General features: G+C 53.9%; 1 protein-coding gene across 1 annotated transcript; it reads right to left on the bottom strand.

Annotated features, from left to right (window-relative positions):
* Positions 1–7,284: 7,284 nt before the first annotated feature.
* Positions 7,285–21,646, bottom strand: LOC133341517 (uncharacterized). The gene is made up of 3 exons (XM_061550216.1): positions 21,604–21,646; positions 11,196–16,403; positions 7,285–7,665 (listed from the first exon to the last, which is right to left on the bottom strand). Exons 2-3 carry the CDS (start codon positions 15,654–15,656, stop codon positions 7,285–7,287), a joined length of 4,842 nt encoding a protein of 1,613 aa, XP_061406200.1. The 5' UTR covers positions 15,657–16,403; positions 21,604–21,646.
* Positions 21,647–22,425: the final 779 nt, after the last annotated feature.

The raw sequence follows: 22,425 nt of genomic DNA, 5'->3' as shown, positions 1-22,425 counted from the left end.
CCCGTGGTCTCCCTGCCGTGTCCCCCTCTGTGTCCCCCCTTAGTCTCCCCCCGCTGTGTCTCCCTGCCGTGTCCCCCCTTAGTCTCCCCCCTTAGTCTCCCCCCTTAGTCTCCCTGCCGTGTCCCCCCGTGTCCCCCTCTGTGTCTCCCCCCTTAGTCTCCCTGCCGTGTCCCCCCCGTGTCCCCCTCTGTGTCTCCCCCCTTAGTCTCCCTGCCGTGTCCCCCCGTGTCCCCCTCTGTGTCTCCCCCCTTAGTCTCCCTGCCGTGTCCCCCCGTGTCCCCCTCTGTGTCTCCCCCCTTAGTCTCCCTGCCGTGTCCCCCCGTGTCCCCCTCTGTGTCTCCCCCCTTAGTCTCCCTGCCGTGTCCCCCCGTGTCCCCCTCTGTGTCTCCCCGCGTTGTCTCCGTCGTCTCCTCGAGCAGCGCGCGCGGGGCGGGGCCTCGTGACGTCACCGCGGCGCACGTTCGACGTTGGCGGGAAAACCGCAGCCGCCTCCTCCTCCTCATTATCATGAATCTCATCACCATCATCATATCATCATCACCATCATCATCATCACACTGTCATCACCATCATCATCATCACACTGTCATCATCACCATCATCATCACCATCATCACCATCTCATCATCGCATTATCACCATCACACTGTCATCATCATCATCACCATCTCATCACCATCATCATCACCATCACACTGTCATCATCATCACCATCTCATCATCACCATATCATCACCATCTCATCATCATTACCATCATCATCACCATCTCATCACCATCACCATCTCATCATCACCATCACACTGTCATCACATCATCACCATCTCATCATCACCATCTCATCATCACCATCTCATCATCACCATCACATCATCATCATCATCACCATCTCATCATCACCATCACATCATCACCATCTCATCATCACCATCTCATCATCACCATCACACTGTCATCATCATCACCATCTCATCGTCATCATCACCATCTCATCACCATCACCATCTCATCATCACCATCACACTGTCCTCATCATCATCACCATCTCATCTTCGCCATCACACTGTCATCATCATCATCACCACCATCTCATCATCATCACCATCTCATCATCACCATCTCATCACCATCATCATCACCATCTCATCATCTCATCATCATCACCATTTCATCATCACCATCACACTGTCATCATCATCATCACCATTTCATCATCATCACCATCACACTGTCATCATCATCACCATCTCATCATCACCATCTCATCATCATCACCATCATCATCACCATCTCATCATCATCACCATCTCATCATCACCATCTCGCCATCATCATCACACTATCATCATCATCACCATCTCACCATCATCGCCATAGTTTCATCATCAGACTCTCATCGCTTTACCATCAACCGATCATCACCATCTCATCATTATCAGCTCACCATCCTCTCAGCATCAATTGCTAATTATCACCAACTCATCGTTATTAATCAGATCCATTGCTAATTATCACCAACTCATCGTTATTAATCAGACCCATTGCTAATTATCACCAACTCATCGTTATTAATCAGATCCATTGCTAATTATCACCAACTCATCGTTATTAATCAGATCATATAATCTCAGCATATTCATGATCGATCAATTATTATCATCAGCTACGAAATCGTCGACAGATTATCATCATCCTCGCTGTCATCATCACTAACGTATCATCATCACCATTAGCTCATCACCACCACGATCTTCACTCGAATGGTCTTGGTCTTCACTCTAATCATGAACAGCTTCGTAATTAGCACCATCATCATTAGCTCATCACCACCACGATCATCACTCGAATGGTCTTGGTCTTCACTCTAATCATGAACAGCTTCGTAATTAGCACCATCATCATTAGCTCACCACCACCACGGTCTTCACTCTCATCATTATCAGCTTTGTAATTAGTACCCTCGTCATCATGATCCTCATCATGATCATCATCATGATCATCAGCTCATCATCATCATGATCATCATCATGATCATGATCATTATCAGCTCATCATCATCATGATCATCATCATGATCATGATCATCAGCTCATCATTATCAGCTCATCATCATCATGATCATCATCATGATCATCATCATGATCATCAGCTCATCATTATCAGCTCATCATCATCATGATCATCATCATCATGATCATCAGCTCATCATCATCATGATCATTATCAGCTCATCATCATCATGATCATCAGCTCATCATTATCAGCTCATCATCATCATGATCATCATCATGATCATCATCATGATCATCAGCTCATCATTATCAGCTCATCATCACCATGATCATCATCATGATCATCAGCTCATCATCAGCTCATCATCACCATAATCATCACTATGATCATCATCATCATCAGCTCATCATCATTATCATCAGCTCATCATCATGATCATCAGCTCATCATCATCAGCTCATCATCATCATCATGATCACTGGGGAGGCAACAGGGGGCCAGGCCACCGCCTTATCTGCGGTGTCGTGGCGGTCTTCAGTGGCTGCTCCTCGCATTCTCTAAACAGCTCTTGCCCCGACAGGCCGCGTGCGCTACACGGGGGGAGGACCTTTGTCTGTGCGCGTCTCGCATTGTGTGGGGCGGTGTGGGGGTGTGGCGTGGGGGCGTGGTGGGGTGTGTGTGGAGGGTGTGGTAGTGTAGGGGTGTGTGTGGGGCGGTGTGGGGGTGTGGCGTGGGGGCGTGGTGGGGTGTGTGTGTGGGGTGTGTGGGGGTGTGTGTGTGGGGCGGTGTGGGGGTGTGGCGTCGGGGCGTGGTGGGGGGTGTGGGGTGTGTGTGGGGGGGGTGTGGAGGTGTGGGGTTTGGGATGTGTGGGGGGTGTGTGTGGGGGTGTGTGTGGGGTTTGACGTGGAGTGGAGGTGTGTGTGGGGTGTGTGTGGAGGGTGTGGTGGTGTGTGGAGGGAGTGGTGTGTGGCGTGGTGTGGGGGTGTGGCGTGGTGTGGGGTATGTCTGGGGGTGTGGTGGGGGGGTGTATGGCGTGGTGTAGGGGTGTGTGTGGGGGTGAGGTGTGGGGTGTGTGTGGAGGGGTGTGGTGGGGTGTGGCGTGGTGTGGGGGTATGTGTGGGGGGTGGTGTGGTGGGGTGTGTGTAGAGGGTGTGGTGTGGGGGTGTGGTGGGGTGGGGTGTGTGTGGAGGGTGTGGCGTGGTGTGGGGTATGTTTGGGGTGTGTGTGGGGTGTGTGGGGGGTTGGGTGGGGTGTATGCGGGGATGGTGTGGGTTCTGTGTGTGGTATATGGTGTGGGTGGGGTGGTGTATGGTGTGTGGTGGTGTATGGTGTGTGTGGGGGGTGGTGTGGGGTGGGGCTCATTAACATATCAATGGAACTGGGGGAGCGAGACGCGGCCATGCAACGCGGCCCTCACTCACACGCCCCCCACAGCACCCACGACTGCTGCTGCTGGCGGGGTGGGTGATGGTTGGAGTTGGTGGGAGCACTTGCTCCTACAGTCTGTTAAGGCTACACGGGGGATCTTTGGTGTTGTTTATGGAGATTATGGTGGTTGATGCTAGTGATGGGGAGCGGTGGCGCAGTACTTAGCGCGCTGCACTACGAACCCCTGCCACCCGAGTTGTATTCTCGCTCACGCCCAACACCCAGTGGCGATGATCTGAACCGGTCTTGGGTCTCGTCGAGGTCGACTCAACCTGAAATGAGTACCTGGTGCGGTGTAGTGTAGTAAACATCGCCACTAGGGAGACAAAGGCGGTCCGCCGTGGTGTTGGCCACCCACCCCCTCGTGTGTCATGCCGGCCTTCATTAACATAACTTGCTCTAATAGTCGGTTAAAGGCTATATGGGGAATATATGTCTGAGATAGTGGTGATGATAGTGGCGACGGCGATAATGGTCGTGGTGGTGATGATAGTGGTGGTGGTGATGGTGGTGGTAGTGATGATAGTGGTGGTGATGGTGCTGGTAGTGGTGGTGATGATAGTGGTGGTGATGATGGTGGTGGTGGTGATGATAGTGGTGGTGGTGGTGATGATAGTGGTGGTGGTGATCGTGGTGGTGGTGTGATAGTGATGGTGATAGTAGTGGTGATGGTGCCGGTAGTGGTGGTGATGATAGTGGTGATGGTGCTGGTAGTGGTGGTGCTGGTAGTGGTGGTGATGGTGATGGTCGTGGTGGTGATGATAGTGGTGATGATGGTGGTGGTGGTGATGATAGTGGTGGTGATGATAGTGGTGGTGATGGTAATGGTGGTGATGATAGTTGTGGTGGTGATGGTGGTGGTGGTGATGATAGTGGTGGTGCTGGTAGTGGTGGTGATGATAGTGGTGGTGATGGTGGTGATGATAGTGGTGGTGCTGGTAGTGGTGGTGATGATAGTGGTGGTGATGATAGTGGTGGTGATGATAGTGGTGGTGCTGGAAGTGATGGTGATGATAGTGGTGGTGATGGTGGTGATGATAGTGGTGGTGATGGTGGTGATGATAGTGGTGGTAGTGGTGGTGATGATAGTGGTGGTGATGGTGGTGATGGTGATGATGATAGTGGTGATAGTGGTGATAGTGGTGGTGATGGTGGTGATGGTGGTGAGGGTGATGATAGTGGTGGTAGTGGTGGTGATGATAGTGGTGGTGATGGTGGTGATGATAGTGGTTGTGATAGTGGTGGTGGTGGTGATGGTGATGGTGGTGATGATAGTGGTAGTGATGGTGATGATAGTGGTGGTGGTGGTGATGATAGTGGTGGTGATGGTGATGATGGTGATGGTGGTGATGGTGATGATAGTGGTGGTGATAGTGGTGGTGGTGATGGTGATGGTGGTGATGATAGTGGTGGTGATGGTGATGATAGTGGTGGTGATGATGGCGAGTGCCTGCCCATGAGGTTGTGAGGCCATTCTGAACTCCGTGCAGTCGGGCGAGACGCGTGTGTGTGGGTGCGTGTGTCACTGTGTGTGTGCTAGTGTGTGTGTGTGCATGGTATGTGTGCTATTGTGTGTGTGCTATTGTGTGTGTGCTATTGTGTGTGTGCTATTGTGTATGTGTGCTAGTGTGTGTGTGCATGGTATGTGTGCTATTGTGTGTGTGCTATTGTGTATGTGTGCTATTGTGTGTGTGTGCTATTGTGTGTGTGTGCATGTTGTGTGTGTGTGCATGTTGTGTGTGCGTGTTGTGTGTGTGTGTGTGAGTTCGATTCTCGCTCACGGCCAACACCAGTGACGATTATTTGAACCGGTCCTGGGCCTCCCCTAGGTCGACTCAGCTTCAAATGAGTACCTGGTGTGGTGTGTAAAAATCGCCACTGGGGAGACAAAGGCGGTCGGGCGTGGTGTTGGCCATCCACCCCCTCGTATATTGTTCCGGCCTTTAAAGGTGCTCGCTAACAGCACTTGTCCCATCAGTCTGTTCGAGGCTATACGGGGGATATTTGTCTTTGGGTGCGTTTGGCACTGTGTGATATTGTTTTTGTGTGTTGCAGTGTGTATGTGTGTGTGTGCTATTATGTTAATGTGTGAGTGTGGTATTGTGTGTGTGTGGTATTGTGTATGGTGTTGTGTGTATGGTATTGTGTTAATGTGGTTCTTATGTTGGTGTGTGTGTGTGGTATTGTGTGTGTGTGGTATTGTGCATGGTGTTGTGTGTATGGTATTGTGTTAGTGTGCTTCTCACGTTGGTGTGTGGTATTGTGTGTGTGGTATTGTGTATGGTGTTGTGTGTATGGTATTTTGTTAGTGTGCTTCTAACGTTAGTGTGTGTGTGGTATTGTCTTTGTGTGAGTTTGTGGGGAGCGGTGGTGTAGTGGTTAGCGCGCTGCGCTACGAACCCAGCCACCCGAGTTCGATTCCCGCTCACGGCCAACACTAGTAGCGATTATCTGAACCAGTTCTGGGCCTCCCCTAGGTCGACTCAGCTTCAAACGAGTACCTGGTGCGGTGTGTAAACACATCGTCACCGGGGAGACAAAGGCGGCCGGGCGTGATGTTGGCCACCGACCCCCTCGTGTGCCGTGCCGGCCTTCATAGGTGCTCCTCGCTAACAGCACTTGCCCCCACAGTATGTTAAGGCTATCGGGGGATTTTTGCCTTGGTGTGTGAGTGTTGCTATTTTGGTAGTGTGGGACGAGGGGGGGTGGGTACTGCATTGTGTTGGGGAGCGGTAGTGCAGTGGTTAGCGCACTGCCGGTAGACACCGTTCGATTCCCGATCACGGTCACCAACACCAGCGACGATTATCTGAATCAGCTTTGAGCTCAACTCAGTCTAAACGAGTACCTGGTGAGATGTGTAAACATCGCCACTAGGGAGACAAAGGCGGCCGGGCGCGGTGCCGTACCGACCTGTATAATGTGCTCGCTAACAGCACTTGCCCCAACAGTCTGTAAAGGTTCCACCTGATGACGGAGACTTGTGTTGCCTCCGAAACGTCGTGATCTTTATTTAATTTTTATTAATTTTGATGTTTTACCTACGTACACTTTACCGAAAAAACCTAAGAATATGAGTCTGTAAAGGCTAAACGGGGGGGGATCTTTGATTTTTGTCTTTGGTGGTGGCTGTGATGGTTGTGGTTATGGTGTTAGTTGTGGTTATGGTGTTGGTGGTGGTGGTGATAGTGGTGGTTGTGATTGTGCGTGTTGTGGAGGTGCTTGTGATGGTGGTTGTGATGGTGGTGGTTGTTGTGGAGGTGATTGTGATTGTGGGTGTTGTGGAGGTGGTTGTGATGGTGGTGGTTGATATATGGTGAAGGTGGTTGCGATGGTGGTGGTTGTTGTGGAGGTGATTGTGGGTGTTGTGGAGGTGGTTGTGATGGTGGTGGTTGTCGTGGAGGTGGTTATGATGGTGGTGGTGATAGTGGTGGTTGTGGGTGTTGAGAAGGTGGTTGCGATGGTGATGGCTGTGGTGGTTGTGATTGTGGCTGTTGTGAAGGTGGTTGCGATGGTGGTTGTGATGGTGGTGGTTGTTGTGGAGGTGATTGTGGTTGTTGTGGAGGTGCTTGTGATGGTGGTGGTTGTCGTGAAGGTGGTTGTGATGGTGGTGGTGATAGTGGTGGTTGTGATTGTGGGTGTTGTGGAGGTGGTTGTGATAGTGGTGCTTGTGACTGTGGTGGTGCTTGTTGTGAAGGTGGTTGCGATGGTGATGGCTGTGGTGGTTGTGATTGTGGCTGTTGTGAAGGTGGTTGCGATGGTGGTGGCTGTGGTGGTTGTCAGCAAGTCACGTGAACATGCAGCTGCCATGGGCTGTCTCGCCAAGTTTCCACGGCACTTCAATCACATCCAAGGGCCAGCAGCCCCGCCTCGGCCGCCTGGGCCGCGTGGCCAGGATACCGGCGGCTGCTGCTGATGCTGCTGCTGATGATGCTGCTGCTGCTGATGCTGCTGATGCTGCTGCTGCTGCTGATGCTGCTGATGCTGCTGCTGCTGATGCTGATAATGCTGCTGCTGATGCTGCTGCTGATGATGCTGATGATGCTGCTGATGCTGATGCTGCTGATGCTGCTGATGCTGTTGATGCTGCTGCTGCTGATGCTGCTGATGCTGCTGCTGCTGATGCTGCTGCTGATGCTGCTGATCCTGCTGCTGCTGCTGATGCTGCTGATGCTGCTGTGGCTGTTGCTGCTGCTGCTGCTGATGCGGCTGCTGCTGATGCTGCTGCTGATGCTGCTGCTGCTGATGCTGCTGATGCTGCTGATGCTGCTGCTGCTGCTGATGCTGCTGATGCTGATGCTCGTCCGTGTTTCCCCGTGCCGAAACCATGGCTTACCAACAAGGCAGTACAGCAAACGCGGACCTCACACATTCCGTCCGTGTGGGATAAGAGCGTTACCCAGCTCGCACTCGTGGGTTTTCTCAATGTGCGCTGGTTTGCTCACACACGCCAATGTTCATTAATCATATGTAGAGGATGGCAGAGCTTGGCGAAAATTGTTGGCTTCCTCCACCCTGGCGCCTCCCTAAGTCGTTCCCTCTCTCTACGAGATCGATGAGCGGAGACTGGGGCGCGTTACAAGTCGAAGTTACATACGATATGCGCACAGAGACAGGGAGACGTGAAGCCATCATTTTAATACAATTCTCGTTTAATCACCCGGGACAGCATCACTTAACACGTAACAAGCACGCGTGTCGCGCGCGTATATCTGTGCGTAACGTGTGTGTGTGTGTGTAACGTGCGTGTGTGTGCAACGTGTGTGTGTGCAACGTGTGTGTGTGTGCAACGTGTGTGTGTGTGTTCACATATACGCGAGCAGTGGATTTGCTGCCACGTGCTTTCTTCCCCTACCCCACACACATCGCATCACCATCCTCTTCTCCTTCGCCGCGCAACTCTTAGCGAGCGCACGCTCCGCCTACTCACCGGCCCCCGAAGCAGCTCACCTTCTCACCCGCTCGCTCACCTGCCCCACCATTCACCTGCCAAATCACTTGCCCGCCCGCCCGCCCACTCACCTGCTTACCCACTCACCCGCCCGCCCCGTTGGCCTTTATCCCGGTTGGACAGCGGACTCCCACCACTCGTACAAGTTGATGTCGTGCCATAATTGTGGTGTTGACAAGTTGCACTAGCACGACATACACGAGCCTAATTTAGGGTCTAGCGGCAGGGGTAGCAACAGCAGCAGCAGCAATAGCAGCAGATGCTGTAACTTCTCAAATGATCCAGGAGCCGCCCACGCAGCCCTGAGCAAGCATCGCAAAGTGTCGGTGCCAAAAGCTCACTGGATAATTATTCAAGTTCTTACGGGCCCCAGGTTAGAAACCAGTTAAGAGTTGAACCTCCAGAGACAAAGTCACGGAGAGAATATCGCAGGGGTTCGGACACGGGAGAACACTTCCAGTTAGCACGGTTGGCTACGTACGGTGCGAAAGAAGTTAAACATACATACACTGGCGGAGCTAGGGGGTGGTGGGGTGGCACGTGCCCCCCCCCCCCCAATGATCCGATAGATTGGATCATTGGGGTTTATTAGTGATAAATCGACAACCCCCACTGCCACTGTGTAGCATATTATTATGTGCCAGGGAAGCTATCAGATGATAGGACAATAGTCTGAGTACATAATTGGCAATAGGTAACGGCAAAGCGGTTATAAGTGGCTCACAGAATTCTGCGCAGTAGCGGATACAGTACACGACTTCCCTGAAGGCATTCACCTTCAGCGAGCGCGATGCCGATCACACAACGCGGTTCGAATTAGACCCTCGATCGATGGCTGAACCATCGCCGCACACGCGTCGAGTAAAAAGCCATGAGCAAGTCCTTACTAACAACTCTATCATGTTTCATGGCTGGAGGGGTTGCCCCCCCTACCTGAAAATCCTGGCTCCGCCATTGCATCCATCCGTACAACATATTGAGGCCCGCAGAGCTCTGGCGATGGTTGGTAGCGCCGCCTCCTAACTGCTAAGCTGCTGCTGCTGCTGCCTTACAGCTTTACTGTGGTTCCTCGGAAATTGTGAGAGATGCGATTTGCATGAACGATTCTATGTAAAACTAAACATCGTCACTATTGTAATAAGTGGAAGAGGAGATTGGGGGGGGACAGCATGAATCCAGGTTCGGGATAGATCCAGCAGTAAAATATATAGAAGAGAAAACATTGAGGCTGAACGAAGCAGCATCATTGGCTCAAGAGAGAGACCGGTGAAAGGAATTATTGGGTACCATTACCACGAATGAACCGATGGAAGAGACAGATGATGATGATCATGACCCAGACACTGTGTCGAACTACATTTGCTCATACATATAGAGGCACTCTGTCTAAACTGATTCGAGGTGCGGAGTCACAAGGCCAAGGCCCTGAGTCTGTTAGGCGCAGGCCCCAACTCCCTGTTAGAAAAAAGTGAGTGTGGACCTCTGCGGGGAGTTTGACATCATCTACTTTCAAAAACAGTGTGGGAGGACCGGGTGTGGCAGTCGCAGACTCCAGGATTCAGTTTTCTACTCATCTAAAGAGCCTCGGCACCATTCTCGACCAGAACATGTCGTTTGATCGCCACGTGCAAAATGTCGTCAGGTCCTGCGATTTACATTTTAGGACTTCATGACATGTTCGACCTCTATTGAGTCGTGACATAACCAACACGGTGGCGTGTAGCATGGTATCGACGAGGCTCGATTATTGCAACTCACTACTCTACTGGACGTCTGGCAAAAACGTTACCAAGCTGCAGCGCGTACAAAATGATTTGGCGCCTGTCGCGACGGGTACTGCAAGACCTGACCATGTCTGTCCGGTGCTCGCTGAGCTGCATTGGCTTCTGGTTGCTGAACGAACACATTATAAGGTCGCACTCATTACACACAAAGTACTTTGCCACAAATGAACCACAATACCATGCTGGTCTCGTCAAGGAACATAACCCATCACGCGAACTCCGGTCATCCTTGCAGCGGCTTTTGGCGAGCCATCGAACAAAGATGGTCACTGCATAACGCACTTTTGGATGCGCTTCTGCGGCCGTCTGGAACGCTGTTCCGATATTAGGAAGCCACTGGAGATATGCACTTTTAAATCATCTAGATTGAAAACTCTTTAACCTTAGTTGTAATTCACATTGGCCAAGATGACAGATTTATTTTGAAAGTCATTTGATTTTAATTACGGTTTAACATTTGCACGCAAGTGCATTATCGATACGTGTCGTAAATTTAACTCATTGAGAAATTAGTACGTCAATCGATTGGCTCCGTACCAAGGAGGCCCAGACCAGAAGAAAAGTTGCCCTCGTTTGTTTTCTAACCCCACCCCCCACCACCACGCCCCCACACACTGTCTACGCAATTACAGCCACAATGGGGATGCACGGCTGTGGGACTCAATGGTGATAATGGCGACGGCACTGGGACTTGCGTGCGGTGCAACGGATTGTATCATTACCCACAGAAAAGCAACGGTATCGGCGCACAGTGGCGACACGAGGAAAGCTCTAGTAGAATCTGCATGGGTGTGAAGCGAGCGGTGGCTTTTGGGAGCCGGCCCTCCCCCCTATGGCCTTGCTAGGGGCCGCACTGAGGCCACGGCAGGTACAGCCGAAGCTCAGCGGCCGCATCCTCTTGTGGCGAAGAGCCACCGGCCGGTGCACAAAGCCTCCACATGCCCCTCCAAGTGGTGGGAGGGGAGGGGTGGGGGAGGTAGTCACACCTACAGACAAGGCGTTGCCGTCGTTAGCCATCAGTGACTGCCATTCTGGTAAGAGAAGGCCCCCGTTGGGGAGCTGGGCTGGGTCCCCGACGGGACAAAGTAGGGAGCCTCCCACGGGTGCTTGGCGGTCGGGCTCGGCGGGGTGGTGTCCGTCACGGGCGTTGCCTTGTACTGGCCCGGCTGCGGGTACGCTGGCGCCGTGGGGTTTGGTGCAAACGCGGGGGGGAACTGGGGCACCCCGTACGCCGCCGGGTAGGGCATCATTGCGCCCGCCGGGAACTGCGGCGCGCCGCTCATTGGGTACAACATGGCGGGGGGGCCACCGGCCGGGTACGTCATTAGGTGGCCCGGCATGAATGAGGGCATCGCTCCCTGCTGGAACTGCATCATGGCCGGATTGGCCATCATCATCATCATCATGGTGGACATCATCATCTGCCGCGCCGCCATCGCCGCCTGGGACGCGGCCTCCGGCGACATCATCATCATCGGCTCCGGAGACATGGGAGGTCGCGGCGGGGTGCCGGGCGCGTGCGGTGCAAGCGCCGCGGACGGCGGTGGCACCGGCTCCGGCGTTGGCGGTGCCACCGCCGTTGTCTCCGGTTGGGCCGTTGTGTATGGAGCCATCAGTGGCGCCATCAGCTGTGACATCATCATGGCCTGTGAGGACACATCCTGCGGCATCATCATGTACGGGTACTGCGGTGCCATGTGAGCCAGCGCCTGCTGCTGTTGCATCAGCTGCTGTTGCATCTGCTGCTGTTGCGTAGGCTGCTGTTGCATCGCCTGCTGTTGCATCAGCTGCTGTTGCATCTGCTGCTGTTGCGTAGGCTGCTGTTGCATCGCCTGCTGTTGTTGCATCAGCTGTTGCTGCATCAGCTGTTGTTGCATCAGCTGTTGTTGCATCGGCTGTTGTTGCGTAGGCTGTTGTTGCATCAGCTGCTGTTGCTGCATCAGCTGTTGTTGCTGCATCAGCTGCTGTTGTTGCATCGGCTGTTGTTGCATCAGCTGTTGCATCAGCTGTTGTTGCGTAGGTTGTTGTTGCATCGGCTGTTGTGCAATTGGCTGCGGTAGTTCCTGTTGCATCAGATGCATCGGTTGTGGAAACGGAGGCTCAGACTGTGGCTGTCTCTGCAGTTGCAAATTTTGTGGTTGTGGTGCTTGTGTCGGTTCTTGTGGCTGTCCAATGTGCAGCTGTTGCTGCTGCACCGGTTGCTGGCGGCTAAGCTGTGGGTCCCTGTCTGGTTGTGTCTGCTTGGTGGCATTCGTCTGGCTCTGCTGTCTGTCTGGTGGCTGTTGCGCTCTGTTTGGCTGTGTCTGCAGCTGAGTCGGTGGCTTGGGTGGTTGCGCCACCGCCGGTGGCCGCGTGGTCGCTTGTGCTTGAGCCTGGGTTCTCCTCTGCCACAGCAGGGATTTATCTGGTGCCTGTGCTGTCTGCTCTTGCTTCTGATCTGGTGGTTTTTGTGACTGCGTCATCTTCTGTGGGCCCGGCTTGTGCTGTGCTTTAGACAGCAGCGAGGATGGCGGCTGAACCTTGGCCTGCTGCTGCTGCTTTTGCTGCTGCTGCTGCGGCGCATCTAGCTTCATCGGAAGCTCCTGCTGAGCCTCCTGCTGCTTGGGTCGGCGAGGCGACATGGTGAAGTAGCCGTCGCTGGCATCCTCTCCTCTAGCCCCCTCGGGCCCCCGTGTGACATCCCGCCCTCCGCTCTTCTCCTCATTTCCTGCGCTTGCGGCCGCCTCGCCCGTCACCCCGGTCACCCCGGTCACCCCCGTCACCCCGGTCACCCCGGACGTCCCGGAGGCGGTCTTGGCCTTTGCCGAAGGCGGCAGCACGGAACGAAAACTGGGTGGCCGCGAATGTGCTTGGTCCCGTGGCCAGGCCACTGGCTCCCCTGGCGACGGCGTTCCCGCGGACAGCGACCGGGCTAGGCGCGCCCGCCCACCCACGTGACCAGTTATGGCATCGCCCGCCGGGGCCTTGGCAGGCGCCGTTTTCTCAGCAGCCGCTACGGGATGGGGCACGGAGGCGTTGGGCGAGGGGGAGGAGTAGTTTGGCCCAGACGTAGGCCCAGACGGTGGCACTTTGGCGCTGGGTTCTCGCCGAGATGGTTCGGAGCCACAGCCGGGAGACGTGGGTGCGGTGGAGGAGGCGGCGGTGCTCGCAGGGCCCGGTCCACGCGTCTTCAGCGCCAGCTTCGTCTCGAGCGCCCGCACGGCTTCGTTGAGCTTGCCGAGCGCTGCGCGGCGGTGCTCGCGATCCTGCTGCCGTTCCCTCTCCCATTCCTTCGCTCGCTCCCGTTCCCGCTCCCTCTGCTGCTCCTGATGTCTTTCCATCTCCCTCTCCTTTTTGACGTGCTCTTGCGCTTTCCTCCTCTGCTTCTCTCGTTCTTTCTGCTTCTCCCTCTCGTGTTCACGCTCCCGTGCTCTCGTGTTGGGCAGGCAGTCTAGGGACACAGCCCTCCGTGCATGCACATTCTCTTCTCTCTCTCTGCCCCTGCCCCTCTCCCTGCCCCTCTCCCTGCCCCTCTCGCAGCCCCTGTCCTCATTGGCCTTCTCCTTGTCCCCGAGATTCGGCGTCAGGAGGCGCGCTATGTCCTGGGCCCAGCCCTGGGCCCTGTTGCCAACCCTCATATCCCCGGCCGCCGACAATGGTGCCGAGGGCCTCGTGCTGCTCGCACTGCGTCTTTTCCTTCTCTTTGACCCGAACGAGCCCCCAATTTGTTCCACACCGGGGCGGACTCCCGCTTCCGAGGTCATCCACGCGGCACCACTCTCGTCCCCTTCCACATCCACGCGAGCGCCCCCCGGCGTGGGCATCATGTCCCAACTGCCGACAGCGGCCGCTCCAAGCGCCATCGCCTCGGCGAGCCGAACCTCCAGCTCCGCGTCGTTGTTCATGGTGGCCACCTCCTCCTCAAACGCCGGCTCCTGGGAGTCACAGTGCCCGGCTGGGGCAGCTCCGCCAGGGCCCACACTCCTGTCTTCACACGCCTCGAAAACCTCTTCTTCGTCGTCGTCGGTGTCCAAGTAAATCTTCCAGTGGTCCATGTCGGATGGAGTGATTTTCCCAGCGGCTGGGGCGAGCGTGCCGGTCAGCAGGGGGTGGGTGGAGCTCCCTGGATCCAGTGGGCCCATGGTCTCCACCGGCCCCGTGCTCCGCGAGTCGGCACCCTCGCTCAGGCTCCGCTCCAGGCGCATGTGCCTCCCGATGACATTGCTCAGGTGGCTGCTCGCTCGCGCTACCTCCTCCACCTCGGCCTCCACTTTGGCTTCGCCCTCCTTCTCCCTGCCCCTGCCGCCCCCCGACACGGACGCCCCGCCCTTCGTCTCGCTCCTTTGCGTCTTGGGCAGCGGTCTCACCGCCCCGGCGTCGAGCGCCCTCTTGTCGGGGCCGCAGCAAGAACCGGCGCCCGAGTGTGGACTCCCGCCGGCGGCGCCGCCGCCGCTACGAACCACGCCGCTCAGGCCTGGCGGCTCCTCCACTGCTGTGCTCGCTGGTGCCGGCACGCAGGGGCCACTGTCCGACGATCGGCGCGCACCGATCGAGCGTGAGATGGCGGGCTGCTCTGTGCCGCAACTCAGCGGCCGTGCTGCTTTGAGCCTCTTGTCCGCTGCCCCCCCCTCGCTCCACCGACGCCCCCATGACTCTCCCACCCTCTCCCGCGTCGTCACGTCCTCCCCTATGCCGCTGGCTTCCTCCACCACTGACGCCCGATTTGCACTGGCCGACCCCTTGATTTTGTCCAGCCCTGGGCTCTGCTCAGTCGAAACGCCGCCGCCCCCTGCAACCCCGAGTGCCCCCTCGGGGTCTTTGGAGTCATCGGGCGGGCTCTCGGCTCGGCACAGCAAGCGGAACCCAGCCACCATGTATCGCACGGGGCCTCCACCACCGCCACCGCGGCCTCCACCGCGCCCTCCACCACGACCTCCACCACGGCTTCCGCCTCGGCCACTGCTGTTGCCGCCACTGCCACCCTCGACGCCAAGCTGAGCCCCGTGAGATGGACTGCCTGTGGGGTGTGACCCGGAATGCGTGTCGCCGGTTGAGACAGTGGGCGAGCTGGTGTGCACACCGACCACGCTGCCTGATGTCTGCTGCTTGGATATGCCGTTGGTAAAGATGGCTGTGGCAGCTTTTGGCGTGCCGGTGTCTGTGCCGGCGAGTGTACTGGCGTTTGAGACGATGGTGTGTGCTCCAGTGGAACTGCCCGACGGTTGCTGCCTGTACGTGGCGTTTTTAAAGTTGGGTGTGGTGGCAGCATTAAGCGTACTGCCGTTTGAAAAGGTGTGTGTGATGGAACGGGAGCTGGCACGTGTGCTGGTGTCTACGCTGGTCGTGCTGCCCGACGTCTGATGCTTGAAAGTTCTGTTCGTGACAGCGGGCGCAGTGTAGTGCGGGTTGCCGGCTTGTGTGGCTGGGGAGTGCGGTTTGGCGAGTGGCGATGTGGTGGAGCTGCTGCTGGTGGCTGCGAGTGCTGAGTGGGACGTGTGCATGGCTGCGTTTCGGGTGCCGGTGGTGGGAGCGCTGGCCGGACCCCCCTCTCTTGCCAAGTGTGGTGCTGATGGTGTGCGGGCTGTGTTTTGTATTAGCGGCCACGGTGGGACCCCCCGTGTTGTTCCTGGGTGCGGCGTGCAGCGGGCCCTGGTGTGAGCCGGCAGTGTGAGCGGTGTTCTGCTGTGAGCCGGTGCTGTGCGTGAAGCCGTTCTGTGGGTCAGCGGTGTGTGCGGTGCTCTGGTACGAACCGGCAGTGTGTGTGGTGCTGTGGTGCGCTATCTTGATCGCCGTGTGCACAGACTTGGTCGTGGTGGTGGTGGTGGCGGTGTGCAGTTTGGCAGACTGCTGCTGGGTCGTGCTGGTAGTGGTGGTGGTGCGGCGTGCGGATTGTTGCTGGCCGTTGTGCGACATCAGCAGGGCGGTGCTGGCACGCGCCGCTGCATGCTGGGTCTTCCTCCAGATGCCCAGCTCCACGTACGTCGGCCATTTGTCGGGTTCCTGGCCTGGCGTGGTCAGGGCCTTCCCATCGCACGGGGTGGGCGTGGCAGCCTCGTCAGCGTCGTAGGATGTGACGTCACAGGGTGTGGGCGTGGTCTCGTCGCCGCAGGAGGAGATGGGCGTGGTGATGCGCTTGAAGGTTCGTGACGTGAGGTTGCGCACCTCGTTGTCGGCCTCGTCCAATCCCGAGCCCCCGTCGCTTGAAGCGTCGCTCACATAGCCCAGAGTGGCAACGCCCGCCATGGCAGCTGCTTGAGAAGGAGTGGGGGGGGGGTTAAAGGAACGGGGTTAGGGGTCAGGAAAGCAAATACTTCACTCTTTTACCTCTCATGGATACACGTGTAGAAAACATTAGATTCTGAAGAAAAGAATTGTGTCTCGAGATAATAAAAGAGCATTATATCAACAATAGAATCCCGAGATGACAATATAATCTAAAAAAACAATAGCATATCAAGACAATAGAATATCAAGATGACAATAGAAACTCAAGACAGCAATATAATCCCAAGACAATTGAATCTAAGGTCAACAATAGAATTTCAGCAAGACAACAACAGGATGCACGAAATTCAACTAACTGCGAAACAATCTGAGGAAGGACGGACCTCTCGTTACCACCAAGGTGACCGGCTCGACCCCTCCATGAACCCAATCTGGGGTCGGCGGGGCGAGACAATTGGACTAAGTGGGGGTCAACTGGGGAGCGCTTGCAAATGCTGCGGTGGAGTCCTGCCGAGGTTGCCAATGGCTCTGGATCGGCCAAGAAACCCGTGGTGGATGCAATCGTCAACCACTCCGGGGCGGTGAACGCTCTCGCCGCTGCGCAGGCCTCTTGCGCGATTGGGACGTCACAGATGGGGGCCCACGGTGCAGGGCCCTGTGGCCACGGGAACCTGACAAAGTACCAAACCGTGAACTGCTGGATCGGTCTACTAGGCCCGCTTTCCGGCGGACCGGATGACATTAAATTTCGATTTAAAGCTTTCGTGACTGCAGTGATTCACCTTCTTGGTTCTTTCGGTAAAGTCACGTAGAAGGAAAATAATAAAATAATAAATAATAAAACATTATTTAATTCTCACGACGTTTTGGCCACAACGCAAGCAGCCGTCCTCAGGTGAAGAACAGGGCTGTCGGAAAGACAGCGTCATAATGAACACTGCTAAGGACGCTGTCTTTCCGACAGACCTGTTCTTCCTGTTCTTCACCTGAGGACGGCTGCTTGCGTTGTGGCCGAAACGTCGTGAGAATTATTTTATTATGTTTTATTTTTATTATTTTATTATTTCCCTTCTACGTGACTTTACCGAAAGAACCAAGAAGACGGATGACATTAGTCACGCTACTCCTGAAGCTTTTCGAGAGTGGCTCACAAACTTCAACCTGGACGTGTAGTTTACACAAACTTGCCATGCGCTAAACGTTTCAAGACAACAATAGATGTCTAAGACAATAGCATCTCAAGAAATGAGAAAATCCCAAGACAACAATATGATCACTAGACAATGACATCTCAAGATAACAAAATAATCTAGAAAAAATGTAATCCTTAAAACGAGTAAATCTCAAGGCAATAAAAACAATTTAGTCCCAAGACAACAAACTAATCGGTAAACTATTTTTATTTTACCAGGTAAGACCTACTGAGCTGTATATCTCTTTTTCAGAAGCGACCTGGCCACAAATGATAGCCCACGAAGTGGCTTATCACATGCATATTTATAGCAGCCAAATGACATAAACGCATTTTCAAAATGTCCGAGAAAAATCCACATGACCACGGTTAGAGAGAGAGAGAACACGCAAACTCCCAATATACAGCAGGCGTTGGGGTCGGAATCGAAGCCACGACTTCCTGTATACCAGGCGAAGTAGTTAACATCTCTTAGCCACCGTGGCGCCCCAAGATACTCTCGGGATAACAATAGCATCCCAGAATAATATAATCCCAAGAAAACAATGTGTGCTCGAGAAATCGAGTCTCGCGGCGCCAGTCCCGCGTTTCTTGATCGCCGTCTGCACAGACAATTACAATTGCATCCACCACCACCATCATCGCTACGAAAGACAAAGATTCCCCGTATAGCCTCAAACAGACTGTTGGGGCAAGTGCTGTTAGAGAGTAGCACCTACGAAGAAGGTCGGCACGGTACACGAGGTGGTGGAGTGGCCGGCACCACCCCTGGCCGCCTTTGTCTCTAAAAAAAGTTGCGATGTTTACACACCACTCCAGGTACTCATTTGAGGCTGGGTCGACCTAGGAAAAACCCAGGACCGTGTTCAGATACTCGCCACCACCATCACCAACACCACGCGGTTATCTCCTGTGACCTCAAACGTTTCCAGGAAGGTCCTCACTGGAAAGAGTTTCTGGGAAACAGCAGCCGTCTCTACCCCCTCGCGCACGAACTTGAAGCGCCCTTCAACTGCGGGAGAACGAGGCTACACTCATTACACACAACGTGACTGCAGGGATTCATCTTCCTGGTTCTTTCGGTGAAGTCACGTAGAAGGGAAATAATAAAATAATAAAAATAAAACATAGTAAAAATAAAATAACGCAAGCAACCGTCTTCGGGTGAAGAACGAATGTTTCATTCTGCACCTGAGGACGGCTGCTTGCGTTGTGGCCGAAACGTCGTGAGAATTATTTTATTGTGTTTTATTTTTATTACTTCCCTTCTACGTGACTTTACCTCTTCACCTGAGGACGGCTGCTTGCGTTGTGGCCGAAACGTCGTGAGAATTATTTAATTAAGTTTTATTTTTATTATTTTATTACTTCCCTTCTACGTGACTTTACCGAAAGAACCAGGAAGATCCGCTCATCTTCGCAGCGCTCTCAGATGTGCTTTTGCAGCTGTCTGAAACGCTCTTCCACCCAATTTTAGGAAGCCATTGGAGCTGCTAAATCTCGATTGAAAACGAATTTCTTTAGAACTGCTTTAGGTTTGTTGACCGTCCCCCGCACCTTTTATTAGCATGTTTGGCTACGTATGGTGCAAACAAAGTTCAACATACATACATCCCATTCACTCTGGTAGCCCTGCCTCGTTTTGTTCTGCCTCATTTGTATTATTCTGTCTACTTTGTATTATTCTGTTAACTTTGTATTTTCTCATCTCGATTGTATTGACCATCTTGTTTGTATTCTTGTTTCTTTCGGTGAAGTCACGTAGAAGTGAAACAATAAAATAATATAAATATTAAACATAATTTAATTCTCACGACGTTTCGGCCACAACGCAAGAAGCCGTCGTCAGGTGAAGAACAGCGTCTGTCGGAAAGACAGCGTCCTAATGAACACTGCTAAGGACGCTGTCTTTCCGACAGCCCTGTTCTTCACCTGAGGACGGCTGCTTGCGTTGTGGCCGAAACGTCGTGAGAATTGTATGATGTTTAACTATTTATTATTGTATTATTTCCCTTCTACGTCACTTTACCGAAAGAACCAAGAATATGAATCCCTACAGTCACGAAAGCTTTACATCGAAATGTATCTCGTTTGTATTGTTCGGTCTCGATTATATTGTTCTGTTCCGATTGTATTGTTCTGTCTCGATGGTATTGTTATGTCTCTATTGTATTGTCTGTCTCTTTTGTAGTATTTTTCGTTTGCATTGTTCCGTCTCGTTTGTTTCACACACGCACACCTGCCCGCGTTTGCCTGACACAGAGAGGACGCGCGTAGTTGCTACACAATCGCAGTGAAACATCCACACTCATAGTCACACACACGTGATTACACTCACACACGCTGAAACACACACGGCTACCTGCTGTTATACACACGTGTACCAGCTGTCAATCACACACACACGTGTACCTGCTGTGACACACACACACATGTGTAGCTGCTGTGACACACACACACACGTGTACATGATGTGACACACACACACACGTGTACATGCTGTGACACACACGCACACACGTGTACATGCTGTGACACACACACACGTGTACCTGCTGTGACACACACACACGTGTACATGCTGTGACACACACACACACGTGTACATGCTGTGACACACACACACGTGTACCTGCTGTGACACACACACACACGTGTACCTGCTGTGACACACACACACGTGTACCTACTGTGACACACACACACGTGTACCTACTGTGACACACACACACACACACGTGTACCAGCTGTGACACACACACACACGTGTACCAGCTGTGACACACACACACGTGTACCTGCTGTGACACACACACACGTGTACCTACTGTGACACACACACGTGTACCAGCTGTGACACACACACACGTGTACCTACTGTGACACACACACACACACGTGTACCTGCTGTGACACACACACGTGTACATACTGTCACACACACACACACGTGTACCTGCTGTGACACACACACACACACGTGTACCTACTGTGACACACACACACACACACGTGTACCTGCTGTGACACACACACGTGTACCTGCTGTGACACACACACACACGTGTACCTACTGTGACACACACACACGTGTACCTGCTGTGACACACACACACACGTGTACCTACTGTGACACACACACACACGTGTACTTACTGTGACACACACACACACGTGTACCTGCTGTGACACACACACACGTGTACCTGCTGTGACACACACACACACGTGTATCTACTGTGACACACACACACACACGTGTACCTACTGTGACACACACACACACGTGTACCTACTGTGACACACACACACACACACATGTACCAGCTGTCAATCACACACACACACACACGTGTACCAGCTGTCAATCACACACACACGTGTACCTGCTGTGACACACACACACACGTGTACCTGCTGTGACACACACACATACGTACCTGCTGTGACACACACACACGTGTACCTACTGTGACACACACACACGTGTACCTACCGTGACACACACACACACGTGTACCTGCTGTCACACACACACACACGTGTACCTACTGTGACACACACACACACGTGTACCTTCTATGACACACACACACGTGTACCTACTGTGACACACACACACACACGTGTACCTACTGTGACACATACACACGTGTACCTACTGTGACACACACACACACACGTGTACCTGCTGTGACACACACACACACACACGTGTACCTGCTGTGACACACACACGTGTACCTGCTGTGACACACACACATATGTACCTATTGTGACACACACACGTGTACCTACTGTGACACACACACGTGTACCTACTGTGACACACACACGTGTACCTCCTGTGACACACGCACACGTGTACCTACTGTGACACACACACGTGTACCTACTGTGACACACACACACACACACGTGTACCTACTGTGACACACACACACACACATGTACCTACTGTGACACACACACACGTGTACCTACTGTGACACACACACACACACACGCCACTCGCTCAGTCTCCCACTCACTCTCACTCGGCGCTGCTCGAGGTTGAGAGTCCGCGTGGCGCTGCGAGCAGAGCCGCAGTGGTTTGGGTCGGCGGCGGGAGGGGGTTTTAGGGGGCGAGTCGGGGGGGGGGCGGGGGGCATGGGAACGCACAAGACAGAGACAAAGATCCCCCGTATAGCCCACGCAAGGCTGTCGGGGCAAGTGCGCGAGTAGCACCTGCGAATTCAGGCGCGCCACGCGAAGAAGTGGAGTTGCCAGAACCACGCCCCGGCCGCTTTTGCCTCAGGCACTCACTTAAGGCTGAGTCGACCTAGGGGACGCCCACGACTGGGTCAAATATTCATCACTGATGTTGGTCGTGAGCGGGCGGGGAATCGAACTCTGATCGCCGGTTTCGGAGCAAAGTTGCGCCAACCACCCACGGTGCCAACACACGCAGACACAAAGACAAAGACCCCCCATGTAGCCTTACACAGTCCGTTATGTAAGTGCTGTTAGCGAGCACCACGCGCGGTCGCCTTTGTCTCCCCAGTGGCGATGTTTAAACACCGCGCACAGGTACTCATTCGAGGCTGAGTCGACCTAGGGGAGGCCCGGGACGGGTTCAGATAATCGTCACCGGTGTTGGCCGTGAGTGGGAATCGAACTCGGGTCTCCGGGTTCGTAGCGCAGCGAATAACCACTACTCTACCGCCCCCCTCAACATATATACACACACACAGTCACACACACACACAGTCACACACACAATCTCACACACATACAGTCACACACACACACAGTCACACACACACAGTCACACACACACACACACTGTCACACGGTCACACAGTCACACACAC

This window comes from Lethenteron reissneri, chromosome 2, assembly GCF_015708825.2.
Source record: "Lethenteron reissneri isolate LAM-NWPU_2019-01 chromosome 2, ASM1570882v1, whole genome shotgun sequence".
Classification (NCBI taxonomy): Eukaryota; Metazoa; Chordata; class Hyperoartia; order Petromyzontiformes; family Petromyzontidae; genus Lethenteron; species Lethenteron reissneri.
The sequence above is the reverse complement of the archived record's forward strand: the minus strand, read 5'-3'. Positions and strand labels throughout refer to the sequence as shown.

Excerpts from the sequence above, each read along its gene's own strand:
- LOC133341517 (XM_061550216.1), bottom strand. The coding sequence starts at position 15,656 with ATGCACACGTCCCACTCAGCACTCGCAGCCACCAGCAGCAGCTCCACC. Across the intron at positions 7,666-11,195 it reads CTTACCAGAATGGCAGTCAC|CAGCATCAGCAGCAGCCGCA; the intron begins TGATGGCTAACG and ends CAGCATCAGCAG.